General features: G+C 48.3%; 1 protein-coding gene across 1 annotated transcript; it reads left to right on the top strand.

The window, feature by feature from the left end:
* The first annotated feature begins 384 nt into the window (after positions 1-384).
* On the top strand, positions 385-13,349 carry Klrg2 (killer cell lectin like receptor G2). Its single transcript, XM_008823549.3, has 3 exons — positions 385-1,251; positions 11,795-11,896; positions 12,490-13,349. Exons 1-3 carry the CDS (start codon positions 528-530, stop codon positions 12,519-12,521), a joined length of 858 nt encoding a protein of 285 aa, XP_008821771.2. The 5' UTR covers positions 385-527; the 3' UTR covers positions 12,522-13,349.
* The last annotated feature ends 1,062 nt before the right edge of the window (positions 13,350-14,411 follow it).

Below are 14,411 nucleotides of genomic sequence, written 5' to 3'. Positions count from 1 at the left end.
GGAGTCAAGACTTCCAGAGCTGCTGAACCGGGATTTCAGCCATGGGCCGTCCTTCCATGAACCACGCCCCCTGCTCCCAAACTGTCCAGACAACCAGTGACCACTTTCCCGCAGAGCACTGATTTTCCTGGCGTCCCTGCGTCCACGAGGGCTTAGCCAATCGCTTCCCGCCCAATCTGTAACTGAACCCACACTGCGGCAGACGGCCTGGGGGGGGGGGGGGCGGGGAACAAAGGAGAAGGAGGAATCAGCCAGACCCGGACTCCCAGTTCTGCTTTTTTCTCTCCAGAGCCATGACCCACCCTGTGAGCAAGCCTGCCTCGCTGCCCCTCCCAGCAACCTGTGCCTGGGGAAGGCGGGGTCAACCGAATCCTAGCCACAGCCAATCAAAGAGGGGTCCTCTAGAGAGGGGCGTGGCCTGACAACCAGCAAAGCAGCTGCGCCAAGCCGGACGGGGAGAGCTAGGCTGTTCTGGACCCGGGTCCAGGTACTTTTTGCGCTGCATCTCTCTGGGCTCGGTGCGCGGGATGGAGTGCACCCCGGAGGCCTCGGGAGGAGGCCAGGCCGAGGCCAGTTCCCCAGAGGAGACTTTGGGAAGCCCGAGGACGGAGCAGCCGCAGCCCCAGAGTCCGGAAGGCAGCCCCAGGCCGGAGAGGGCGGGGCGAGAGGCGGAGGGCGCGGACCCCGAGAAGCAGCAACCTCAAGGCCGCCGTGGACCACCACTCAGCCTGGGCTACGGCGCCTTCCGCCGCCTAGGCTCGAGCAGCCGCGAGCCGCCGTCGCCCGGCCCCGCGCCGTCGGAGCAGCCCCGGGACAGCGAGGCCGAGCTGCAGCCCTGGGCTGCGCCTGAAGAGCCGGGGCCTGGGCCCTGGGCTCCCATGGAGCTGCAGGTGGACGTGCGCGTGAAGCCCGTGGGCGCGGCGGGCGGCAGCCGGGCACCCTCTCCGGCGCCGTCCACCCGCTTCCTCACCGTGCCGGTGCCGGAGTCGCCCGGCTTCTCCCGCCGTGCATCGCCCGCTCTCCCGCCGCTGCAGCGCGCCCCGTCCCCGGGCGCCACGTGGGGCCGCGTCTCGCCGCTCGCTGCTGTCCTAACGGAGAGGGCGGGTCCCTCCGAGGGCCGCGTGGGCTCCCCGGGCTCCCCCGCATGCCGCTGCCGCTGCCAGGAACCTGGGCTGACCCAGGAGGACGCCGTGCTGCTGCAGCGCGCAGGGATGGACGGCAAGAAACTGCCGCGAGCTGTCACGCTCATGGGTGAGTGCCCACGGCACCTGGAGGCCGCGTCCCCTTCCCAGCACGGGACAGCCACCGTGTCACCCAGGAGCCCATCCCGATGCCCCAAGCCCACCGGGCCCCTCGGTCATAGAATTATTAAGAACCGAACCACCATCCTGGCCCTCTCCCGGGGAACTTTCACATTCCTACGTAGTGTGCACAGCATCTTGGAGGAGAGGTGGAAGGAACTCCGGGTGAGGGGAAGTGATTCAGAATCACGTGGCTGTGGTCGCCCGATCACTTGACCTGGTTGCACCTCCAAGGCCCAAGCTCCTTTCTCTCCACTTTACTGAGAAGGGTCAGCCATCAGCACACACAGCTGGCTCCGGGCCAGACAGTTGGGGTGAGCTTGTGTTTGGCTCCTCGTGTGGCGGTTAAGGGAGCTGGGCATTAAGAAAGAGCCCCTATGAAGATTATAAATACCTCTGGGTAAGGAATTAATGCGGAAGTGGTGGGTGAACTTGGCCGTCCTGGGTTGGGGGTGATAGAAACTCATTAGAGACTGGCAGAGACAAAGGCCAAAACGAGCTAGAGCCTACGCCTACAGGCAAACTGCTTCAATCACCAACAACAGAGAGACAGAAAGAGGCCTAGGAAAGAAAGGGACTCTCCCCTGGAGCTCCACTCTTACACTCAAACACTCTTACAGGTTTGTGTGAGAGCTTTTTCTGCATGGTGAGATATTCGTTTGCTTTCCACACATGTAGTGGCTTTGGATGACACATTTATAATCTTGCAGTTGTGTGTATCAGAGGTCTGACACCCGCTCACCAGCAGCCTAAAGTGAACTGAAGTGACTGTCAGGAGGGCTGTGCCTGCCTGGAGCTCCAGGGGAGAGTCCCTTTCTTTCTTTGGCCTCTTTCTGTCTCTCTGTTGTCAAACCAGCCATGTTAAGATAGATCCTTCTCCTGATGCCATTTCACTGGCTGTGGTGTGTTTCGCCTCCCTGTTCCATAGGTAAGAATGCTCATGATTACACTGGCCCCATTGAGATACCCCACCCCACCCCCACACACCAGTCTCTATCTCAGGATCTGCTTGGCAGATCAGCAACTTCATCTCCATCTGAACCTTAATTTCTCTTTGCCATGTGATCTAGTGTCTTCACCAGTTCCAGGGATTAGAATGCAGGCACCTTTGGAGAGATGTTACTGTATCTGCCACAATACCAGCCTTTAGTTTTTTATCAGATTCTTGAAAGAAGCTGTGACTAAAAAGGACGGACTGATAAGGAATCAGTGCAGAAGTGACATTGTTGGATTTGTTCTAGAAAGTAGACTGACAGCTCCCTGTGGAGGAAGGCTGGGGCAGACGACAGAAGAGGGGCCCCCAGAGGCAGAGTTAGTAGCAGGGGATGATGGATTGTGTGCCATTCCACAAGAAGAATATTCCCAAAAGGATATGGGAAGAGATGTTGGAGAAGGTGCCTTTGGGAGCCCCAGGCAGAGATGTCATTTGAAGGAAGAACAGCCATAGAGATAGGGAAAGAAAAGTATAGCTAGTGGAGAATCTGGAACAGAACAGAAAAAGGGTTTCCAGAGGAGAGTGGCCAGCAGTGTCAAATGTGCATTGAGGTTCCAGGAAAGAGATGCTGAGACTGGATGATAAGACAGTATTACTATATTGAGAAAACGGGCAGGGGATGAGCCAAGTAACCGGAGGGATGTGACATTTACTATGCAATGCCACATTAAGGTGATGTGTAAATAAAAACAGCCTAAGTATTAGCATTCAGTTATGCCAAGCACAGACCCAAACTGCTGAAAACCTGTTTAAGAATTCTCTTGCAGCTTTTAATCCCAGCACTTGGGAGGCAGAGGCAGGTGGATCTCTGTGAGTTCAAGGCCAGCCTGGTCTACATAGTGAGTTCAAGGCCAGCCTGGTCTACATAGTGAGTTCCAGGCCAGCTGGGGCTACAGGGAGACCCTGTCTCAAAAAGACTAAAAAAAAAATTCTCCTGGGGGCTAGAAAGATGACTCAGCGGTTGAGAGCATTAGCTGCTCTTGCAGAGGACCAGGGTTCAATTCCCAGCACCCACATGGGAGCTAACAACCATCAGTAGCTTAAGTTCCAGGGGAATCATCACCCCTGATGACCTCCTTAGCCAGTGCACAACACAGGTGCACTTACGCACATGCGGGCAATACACTTATATATATTAAATAAAAATAATAAATGCGATTTTTAAAAAAAATTCTCTTGAAACTGTGACCCGAAACAAAGGGCCCAGCTCTTTCTTTTATTGGAAACAGGCTATCTATCATGAAATGGGGAAGTAAAAGCAGAACTGTCTTATCAGAAAAGAATTTTGCCCTTTCTGATCCCTACTGATTTAGAATAGCACTCATACAACCATAAACAGATGTTATCAGTTTAATCCCATCTATTGTGTGCAACACAAATGGGATAATTATCTCATTGTTTTCAATGAGATAAGTGCTGGGACATGTCACACAGCACATCCTACCTGGTGGGTGCCATTGCTTGGGTCTTTGGTTTTGTGTTCTGGGAAGCATGGGGTTAAAGAACTTTGGGCTATCCAGTGAGGGCTGAGGCTTGGTCTGCAGTATCCTGCTTGGATGAGGACCACTGCTGAGTAGAGATCAAGCAGGTTATCTCAAGAGTGGCAGTGTAAGAAAGACAGCAACATGCCTGAACCCAGGTGCTATAAGTGAGGAGACCAAAGACTAGGACAATGTGTTCAAATGTTTTTGTTTAGTTTTGTTTTTGAGAAATAAGACAGGTCTCTTGTATCCCAGGCTAGCATAAAGCTCACTAGACAACTGAGGATGACCTTGAACTTCTGTTTCTCCCACCCATACCTCTCAAGTACTGAGATTACAGGGATGTGCCACCACGCCTAGTTTATGTGGTGCTGGGAATCAAACATGCTAGCTTGTGGGCTTCATGCATGTTAGCACTGTACCAACTGTTGAGGCAGCTGCCAGGTGGAAGATGATTTTGCAAAGCTGAGAAAGGGGGAGAGCTGAATCTTCACATGGAGACCCTTCCCCCTCAGAGCTTGGCTTGCAGTTACCTTCTCTGATCCCAAAGGCCAATTTAGAGGTGTCTGTCTCATATTCTCATCTGACTTGTGTTAGTTACCCCAGCATTCTCTACACAGGTTATGCTTACCTCCTTCTAAGTATCCCCTTAGGGGCTTGGAAGGTGGAGGCACAGACTTGCCCATATCTCCAATACCTGGCACATCAGTAGCTTCTAAGACAGTCTGTCTAGTTACACAAGTCTGAACTTCCTGTTCCCTAGTGCCTCTGGGGAAAAGAAAGTGTTTGATCTCAGTGGTTGGCCTGCAGTTAGCACACTTGTATAGAAAAGGATGTAAAGACATGCCCCACCTGGACTTCAGGTAGAAGCCTGTCCTGTTGGGGGCAGGGTGGTCGCGACATGGGGACACGACATTCACAAAGCAAAAGTATAAATCAGCCTGTAGAGAGGGGCAGGAGCACAGGCTCAGAGGCTGTTGACATTGAGGCTGGGGGACAAAGGTGAGACAGAATTGAAGTTCCGAAGGTGGTTTGGATTTTGGTGGAGATTTGGAGGTGGTTAGGATTTTGAAGGTGAAAAAGAATGATGTCATCAAATGGAGAGGAGCAGAGGTCCTGGGTAGAAGGAGGAGGTGTACCTGCCTTGCACTGGCATCAGCCTCTTACACTGTTCTTGGGGGTTGGGACGAGGCATTGTCTTTCACAATCACTGCAGAATTAGATTTAAAGCTGGGAAGGTCCAGGACTAGGGAAAGGAAAAAACAAGTGAAAGGGGGCTTAGCTTTGTCTATAGGTCTATGTTTTTACAAGCTGAATGTGTGTAGAATGTATATATGTTATTTGTGTAATTAAGAATTGCTTTGTGGGACTGGAGAGATGGCTCAGCAATTAAGAGCACCGGCTGCTCTTATGGAGAGCAAGTTCTCAACTGGTTCAGTTCTCAGCACCTGGTTCAGTTCTCAGCACCCACATGGTAGCTACCAGCCGAACATAACTCCAGTTCCAGGGATCTGACGCCATCTTCTGACCTCCTCAGGCATTGCACAGCATGGGTACATTTACATGGGGGCAATACACTTATACACAAAAAATTAAAAATAAATAATAAATGTTTTTTAAAACTTACTTTGTAATGGTGACTTACACCTGTAATCTCAGTATCCAGAAGGCTGAGGCAGGAAGACTGAGAGTTCTTGGCCAGCCTGGGCTATATGCTGAGACCCTGTCTTTAAAAATAAGAGTCTAGGTGTGGTGGATGCCAGAGGCTGCAGTGGAAAATTGCTGCAAATTTGAAGGCAGCCTGGTCCCAGAGCTCCAGGCCAGCCAGGCTGCAGAAACTATCTCCAAAAACAAAACAAAAGAAAATGGTGGGTGGAGATTTCCTCTCTGGCTTTGCAGGGCCCTTGTCAAGTCAGGCAGCTTGGAACTAGGTGGGTCCCCCTAACTGGTGTGGAAGAAATTTCTCACCTACTGGGTTTCTTTAATGCTTTGTTCTCTGAAGGTCAGAGCTAAATGCAGGGTTCAGTCACACAAATTACAGTTACTAAGGTCCGTTTATTTTCCTAGTGTTTCCCAAGCTTTCCAGTTCTCCTTTTATTATTTAAGAGCCCCAGTTTAGGAGAGGGACATAGCTCAGTGGTAGAGCACTTGCCTAGCATGAAGAAGGCCCTAGGTTCAATGCCCTGTCCTGTGAAAATAACAACTCTCATCTTTATTTTGAATTGTTTTGTTTTTCAGGGGGTTTTTTTGGTTTGGTGGTTTTTTTGTTTGTTTGTTTGTTTGTTTTTTTGAGACAGGGTCTCCCTGTAGCCCCAACTGTCCTGGAACTCACTATGTAGACCAGGCCGGCCTTGAACTCACAGAGATCCGCTTGCCTCTGCCTCCCAAGTGCTGGGACTAAAGGTGTGTGCCACCACGCCCAGCCTTGTTTTTGTTTTTAAGGTGGGTCTTGCTGTGTACATCTGACTGACTTGGTGCTTGCTATGTATGTAATACTGAGCAAGATGCACAGAGGAACACCACATAGTGATGGTTGAGTTAGGAGTCCTTTATTAATAGCCAGTGGTCAGAGAGGGAGGTAATGCCCAAAAGAGCTCTTGACCTTGAGGAGCACCAGAGCAGGGTTTTTTGGTTTTGTTTTTTAATATTTTATTTATTATTTTTATTTTATGTGTATGTGTGTATTGCCTGCATGTATGTGAGTGCATCCCTGTCCTGCAATGCCTTGGAGGTCAGAAGAGGGCTTTGGATTCCCCTGGAACTGGAGTTAAGGACAGTTTATAGCCACCATGTGGGTGCTGGGAATCAAACCCGGGTTCTCTGCAAGAGCAGTCAGTGCTCTTAACCGCTGAGCCATTTCTCCAGCTCCCAGAGCAGGGTTTATAAAGCTTAAAATCATAATTACATCATGCCAGGGGCAAAGCCAATAACCATAGTTACATCCCAGTCACCATAGTTACACCAGACCAGGGCAGGTCAGTTAACAAAGAGGTTTTCAGTTAACAAAAAGTTTTGATTAGGAAAAAACAAGTTTCTCAGAATTGTAGAAACAATGGACTCCATAGAGATGCAGGTATAATAGCTGGGCGGGAGGATGTGCTACCTAGATATGCTACCTGGCTACTTTTAAGTTTCCCAGTATTGTAGAAACAATGTACTTCCCGAAACTACCTGGCTGCAGTGGGAATGGCTTGGCAAAAACACAGGGTAAAGCAAAGGTCAGCTAGAGCAAAATGGAGCTAGTTTTGCCATTTCATTCCCCCCTGGTCTTAGGGTAGATTCAAAACCTTGACTGAATATCCTCAGGTGACAGGGGGCTGTACTGGCCTCTCAGGTATATTAATTTGACAGAGGCTATCTGTTGTTTGATAAGTTTAACAACTAGTTACTTAGGCAAGGCCTAGTCATTGGACCCAGCAGGAGAAGGATGAGGGGTCTAGTTAGGCCTGGAAACAAAGTAGTCAGCTGTGGATTCCAGTCATACCAGCAGTGGAACCAGGAGCTGTTGGCCTCTGTCTCCTTTTGAAAGGGTGGCAGGGGGTAGAGGAGGGAACCTGGAAGATATAGTGACATTAGAATAGACTGTAGCCTGGACTTGTTGGAAAGACTGGAGATACTTTAAGAGAGACTGATCAGTAATTTTTCAGAATAGGGTCCCTTAGTCTAGGTAGTAGGGGAGGTGGCCTTCTGAACATAATCTTACAGGGAGTGAAACCCATCTTATAAGGAGTACCTCTAACCCAGAGGAGGAGGGTCCGGAGCAGGAGACTGGGCCAGTTTTCACCACTCTCTAAGATTAATTTAGCATTATCTGAGCGAATTGATGGAGGCAGCCCAAACGTAGGAATTATTTTATATAGGAGAGGGGAGATCTGAAGGATGACTTTCCTCCGTGCTGCAGTAAGAAAGAAAAGTTCCTCTTACCTCAAGAGAGTTTGTGCCCCAAGCAGGAGATGTCCATCTGGCAAAGTTGAGCTTTCTTCATGGAGACGGGGTACCTCAGGACCTGGAGCAGCTGGAGCAGGTCTCAGGTGTCTTACAGGCAGGTGGCTGGGTCAACAGCAGTTAACAGGAGGTCGTTCACATATTGGGGTAATGTTGAGTCAGGTTGAAAGGCTCTGATGCTTGTCAAGTTCTTTTGAAGGGCTTCTCTGAACAGAGTTGGGTAATTTTGAACCAAGCCCAAATTTAGAGCTCAGGTGTCCTCTGGGGTCAGAGGAACAAAAGGACTCCTTAGGCCAGGCATGATGGCACACGCCTTTAGTCCCAACACTTGGGAGGCAGAGGCAGGTGGATCTCTGGGAGTTCAAGGTCAGCCTGGTCTACATAGCAAGTTCAAATTCAGCTAGGGATACAGGGAGGCCCTGTCTCAAAAACACCCCAAAAAAAAAAAAAAAAGGAAAAGAAAAGGACTCCTTAGACCCCTGAAAAACTTTGGATGGACCTGATTCCCTCTAGAAGAGTCTGGTGAAAAGTGTCCAATGCTTAGGAGCAGTCAGGACATGGGGCTTTTCAGAAAACAGGGGAGTGACTAGATGCAGGGCCCCCATGGCCCTGTCCTGTCCTGTCCTGTCCTGTGGTAGGGGCAGGGAGGAACTCAGCTCTTGGGAGGGACGAGAAGAGAGTGCCCAGTGGGGGTGGGAGACAGATAATGGAGCCCTCATTTCAAAGAAAGGTATGTAATGGGCATCTTTCCAAGGTACCTAGAGGCAGCAACAGAGCAGTTCCTGTGACCATCCCAGCCACAGGTCCTGCAAGCCTTCCCTTGGGGGCCCTTTCGAACTGGGGTTCAGGACAGAAGGCAGATGGGGAGGAGGGCTGGAGTTTGGCAGGATACCTGTACATATTCATAGCATCTCGCTAAGTAACATAGCACTAAGTAATTGGCACTGAGGGAGACACCTTTGGACCCCCTTTCACAGTACAGCTGGGGGTGGTTAGGGGACTTATCTGCCTGCTGTAGACACAGGAAACCTGGCCACATGGAGAAAGGTTATGGGCAGCTGTCTTGGGTTTAGGGCACTGCCAGTACATACAAGAGCCTATACAAAGTCATAACGTCACAGTAACTTTTTTTTTTTTTAAAATCTTTTTGAAACCCAACATTCTTTTTTTTAGGCATGAGACTCACTATTTAGCTGGGGCTGACCTTGAACTTGCAGAGATCTGCCTGCCTCTGCGTTCTGAGTGTTGGAATTAAAGTCTGGTGCCACCATGCCACACCTGGCTCAGCCTCAAATTCTTTTTTTTTTTTTTTTTTTTTTTTGAGACAGGGTCTCCCTGTAACCCCAGCTAGCTTGGAACTCACTATATAGACCAGTCTGGCCTTGAACTCACAGAGATCCACCTGCCTCTGCCTCCTGAGTGCTGGGATTAAAGGCATACACCACCATGCTCGGCTCAGCCTCAAATTCTTACTCTCCCTGCCTCAGCCTCTTGAGTGCTGGGATTACAGGTGTTTGCCACACACCCAGCTGTCTGAACATTTTTTTAAAAAACTGAGTGTGTTTCTTGTAAGTGTGTAAGTGTGCCACATGTGTGCAGTGCCCAAGGAGGCCAGAAGAGGCTGTCAAATCCCCTGGAACTAGAATTATAGGCAATTGTGAGCTGCCATGTAGGTGCTAGGAACAGAACCTGGGTCCTGTGCAAGAGCATCTGGTCTTCTTTCCAGTCTCTGTCTGACTTCTTTTACTTAACATGTTTTCAAAGTTTGTACAAGTTGTAGCAAATAGTAGTACTTCATTATTTTTTTATTGCTGAATATTCCATAGTAGGGATATGACATGTTGCTTTTCCTTTCATTAGCTGATAGAAATTTGAGCAAATCTCTGTAAAAAAAAGTTGTGTATTAAAAAAAAAAATTCCATTAGGTCTGGATAGATGGCTCGACTGTAAAGAGTACTTGCTACTCTTGCAGAGGGCCTGAATTTGGCTCCCAGGACCCACATTATACACCTCACAACTGCCTGTAACTCCAGATTCAGGGGATCTGAGCCCTTTTCTGGTCTCTGCAGGTACCTGCACATGTGGCACACACATACACATATAAACATAAATTTAAAAAAATAAATTCCAGGGCTGGAGGTGTAGCTCAGTGGTACAATACTTGTTTCAGCATGGTTGAGACCCTGGGTTAGTTCCCTAGCACAAAATAAAATAAAAGATTACAAATGAATGCCATAGTTTCATGTTAGTGTGACACACTGCTGATCTTTGAAGCATGTGTTTTCTTCAGTGCAAATGAAAAAAATTGAGATTTCAGTAAGTTGTATACCTTTGAAGTTGAATAGTGGTAAAAATATGTTCTGTTAAAAACCTTGGAGATTTGTCCATCTCATTGTGACACATGCACCATTCACATAACATGTGCATTTGTATGTAAGTATGTAGCATACTAATTACATATGCTGCTTTGCTAATGCAATTATTATTTTCAAATAACAAAACACTGTTGCAAATAACCTTTGTTTTTTGCGGTTTGGGGAGATACAGTACTTGCTTTCTTACTGCCCTGTGATCATTGCTGCTGCCTCCCTGAGATGTGGGGAAACCCCAGGGACCTTGACGCCAGGAAGGAGGGCTCTCTCCTTGCTATATAGGATCAATCCTCTGTGTCCAAAGAGAGATCAAATTGTTCCAGAGGGCATGAGTGCTGTTTTTAGTTCTCCATGCCTCTGAGGAAGCATTTCAAATCATCCCTGTTGCCTTTTATTCTTCAGGTTTTCTCCTCAGCCTTCCCTGGTGTGATGGTTAATGTTAACTGTTAACTGTCAACTTGACAGGATCTAGACTCACCCGGGAGATGGACCTCTAGGCATGCCTGTAGGGGATTATCTTGATTATGTTAATTGACGTGGGGAACCATCTCATTGTGGGCAGAACCATTTCTGGGGCTAGAGATCCAGGACTGTAACATGGAGAAGAACTGAGCACTAGCATGCATGCATTCATCCCTCACTGTTTGCTAATAGTGGATTTGATGTGACCAGCTGCTTCAAGCTCTTGCTGCTTTGACTCTCCTGCCGTGATTGACTGTACGGGAACTGTGAGCTAAAATAAGCCCTTTCTCCCTTTAGCTGCTTTTAAGCTCCCGTAAAATGCTCCAATAAAATCGGAGGATTTTATCACAGCAACAGGAAAAGAAGCTAAGATACCTGAGTAATGCATTAACAGGGTGACACAGCTGGTAAAAAGTGTGGCCTAGGTCAGGCAGGGTGGCAACATTTTAAAATTCTATTTATTCATCTATTGGGTGGCATGTACATGCCATGGCATGTGTGGAGATTAGAGCACAATTTGCAAGTTGATTCTTTTCCTTCCATATGGGCCCCAGGGATTGAACTCAGGTCATCAGGCATGGGGGTAAGCACCTTTACTTGCTGAGCCCTCTCACCAGCTCCTGATAGCAGCTTGTAAGCCCAACTTCTCCGGAAGCAGAGGTAAGAGGATCACCTATTTAAGGCCAGCTTGGAAAACATAGTAATACCCTGTCTCAAAACACAGGATAGGATGGGATTGAATAGATGCATAGGATAATGGAAAAGAGCAGGTACGTTCTGTCTCCTAGTTCATATTCACTTCCTACCTACAGCCTCCTTCTATCTGTCTGGTGCCCTTGGCCCTTAATAAGGCTCACTGCCACTAACCACTCGCTGTGGAGAGCTGAGTCTACACAGGGCTTCACTCATGGCCTCTGAGACCTGGAGAACCTGAAGAGGCAGCCCCTTGGCTATAGGCACCTTGTCTGTCCTTTGCTGTAGTAGCTGCACCTCTGTCCAACACATAGGTACACCAACATGGTGGGTGGCCCATCACTGGCCTTCAATGTGGAGCCTTCATCTAGTCATTTGAGAAACAGAAATCTTCTAGCATTTCTCTCCCAAATATGAAGGTACTTTGCCCAGGTATCTCAAGTGGATGCTAGGGGCTGGAGGTGGTGCTGGGGGCAGGAAGGGGAGGGAATCTGGCTTGAATGTGGTTGGGGTGGTCTCTAACCTGCCTTTCTGCTCCCTATCCAGGGCTGCCCATGTATATGAAGTCCCTGCGCTGGGCCCTGGTGGTCATGGCTGTGTTTCTGGCGGTGTGCACAGTTACCATTGTGGCCCTGGCCTCTACAACAGGTATGGTGTCCCCTGTTCCCACTCTGTGCACTCACAGTACCTTTGAGATCAGAAAGAGATAAAGCATGAAGACACAGGCTTGTTGAGCAAAGGGAAGAGAACTTGACCCCATCCTCCCATTGGTCACAGCTTGTGACCAGACTGGTAATGGAAATACCAATCCCCATCCAGGGAAACTGTACAGTGTGTAGGCTGTGCCTTCCTGGGACTCTGCCCACTCTCCTTCCTACCCCAAGGCTTACCAGCTTCCTACCTCTAGATTCACCTCAGCCAAGGTCATGGCCAGGCTTTGATTTTCATTTTTTAAAATTTTATTTTATGTGTATGAGTGTATTGCCTGCGTATATGTAAGTGCACCCAGGTCATGCAGTGTCTGCAGAGAGCAGAGGAGGGCGTCAGATCCCCTGGAACTGGAGTTAAAGGATTGTTGTTAGCTACCATATGGGTGCTGAGATTCAAACCCAGGTCTTCTGCAAGAACAGCAAGTGTTCTTAACCGCTGAGCCATCTCCCCAGCTCCAGGCTTTGATTTTCTGTGCACATGTGGAGTGCTTTAGACTTTCCCCTTGACTCACAGGATCTCTGTGTTTTCAGGAGCCAGGTGCCAGCCATGCCCACATGGCTAGATGTGGCCTGAGGAGCGCTGCTGCTACTTCTCTGAAGAAACCCAAGACTTGGAGGGCAGCCGGGCATTCTGCTCAGCCCGCCATGCCACACTGCTCCTGCTGAACCACACCCAGGTGACATGAGCTAGCTGGCCAGATCCCAGAATCCTGGCTCTGGAAGGAATCTCTAAGATCTCGTCCTTCACACTGGCAGTCACCATTGCCAAAAGGAATAAAGTGACATGAATGGGGACCAGATGTCAGGTCTCTAAGTATTTCATCCTAAGAGCAAGGCACAGCTGGGATGTTCCCATCCAGGCTTGCTGGGAAAGACCCAGCAATATGAAATTCTTGGTAATTCATATAGAAAATACAGCATGTTTAGCACTGTACAAGTCAGGTATTGCTTTAAGTACTAAGTAACAAGTGTCTCAAAATTCCTCAGTGCCTTGTGACCACAAGCATTTATTTCTTGATGGCCAATCTTTGGGTGATTGTCGATGATTGGTCTTGGCTGCATTGGCTAGGTAGCTCAGCTTCAAGATGCTGATTGGCTGGCGAGGCTGCAAGGTGGGTTTGTGTGTGCCATGCAAGTCTTACTCTTTCCTGAGAGACACTATATAAGAAAAGTGGCAGAAGATCTAGAAGCAAGCCCTATTGCATGCACCACTTAAGGGCACGGCTCCTGTCATCTGTCACTGGTCCTTGGCAGTAACAAGGACAAGGATATGATATGTGTCCCCAGAGGAGTGGGAGGAGCTAATATTTGCTGTGTAGTATCCAATTGGTGGGTTTGAGAGTGGCCAAAAAAACCAGAAACAACCAACCAATAAACTGGATCCAGATGAATAAGCTGGCTTAGTTTTTTCCCCCTAATTAAAACAACAAAAATACTTGTACATACATAGTTTACCACCATAGCTGTTTTAACCATATAATTCCATGGCATCAAATATGTTCACAATGTTGTCCACCTCTCACCAGCATCCATCTCCTGAACTTTTCATCCCCATTAAATATTAACCCCCCCATCACCCCTCCCACCGGTCCCTGGTAACCTATGGTAATCATCATATCTTCTGTCTGAATTTGACCAATCCAAGTACCTTGTGTGCATAGAACCATACAGGATTTGTCTTTGTGTGGCTGGCTTGCTTTCTTTTTCTTTTTTCTTTTTTTCATTTACCATAAATATCTTCAGGTTCATCTCTATCATAAATGTCAGCATTTTCTCTCTCTCTCTCTCTCTCTCTCTCTCTCTCTCTCTCTCTCTCTCTCATGCTGTCTCTCTCTCTCTCATGCTGAGTTTTAAACCCAAGGTCTTGCTCATATCTGGCAAGCACTTTACCACTGAGCTGTATTCACATCCCCTCTTTTTTAGGACTGGATGATATTCCATTGTCAGCATAGGATGTGTTTTGCTTATGACACCCAGGTTGTGTCCATGTCTGAGTTATGAACGATACACTTTTTGGATGTTTCCAAAATAGCTGTATCGTTTACTACATAAACAGGGTGTGGCAACACATTTCTGGAATTCTAGTTAAAAATAAGAAGAGGATGCTGCGCATGGTGGCGCACACCTTTAGTCCCAGCACTCAGGAGGCAGAGGTAGGCAGATCTCTGTGAGTTCAAGGCCAGCCTGGTCTACATAGTTCCAGGATAGCTAGGGCTACAGGAAAAAAAAAAAAAAGAAGAGGAGACTGGGTGTGGTGGCGCACGCCTTTAATCCCAGCACTGGGAAGGCAGAGGCAGGTGGATCTCTGAGTTCAAGGTCAGCCTGGATATAGTGAGTTCTAGACCAGCTGGGGCTACAGGGAGACCCTGTCTCAAAAAGACCAAAAAAAAAAAACAAATAGGAGGAGGAAGAGAGACCCTGTGCTAGATCTGTCATGATAAATAAAAATAGAA

The sequence above is a fragment of the Nannospalax galili genome, unplaced genomic scaffold, assembly GCF_000622305.1.
Source record: "Nannospalax galili isolate Female #2095 unplaced genomic scaffold, S.galili_v1.0 scaffold307, whole genome shotgun sequence".
NCBI classification, from domain to species: Eukaryota; Metazoa; Chordata; class Mammalia; order Rodentia; family Spalacidae; genus Nannospalax; species Nannospalax galili.
This window is presented reverse-complemented; position numbering and strand designations above follow the sequence as displayed.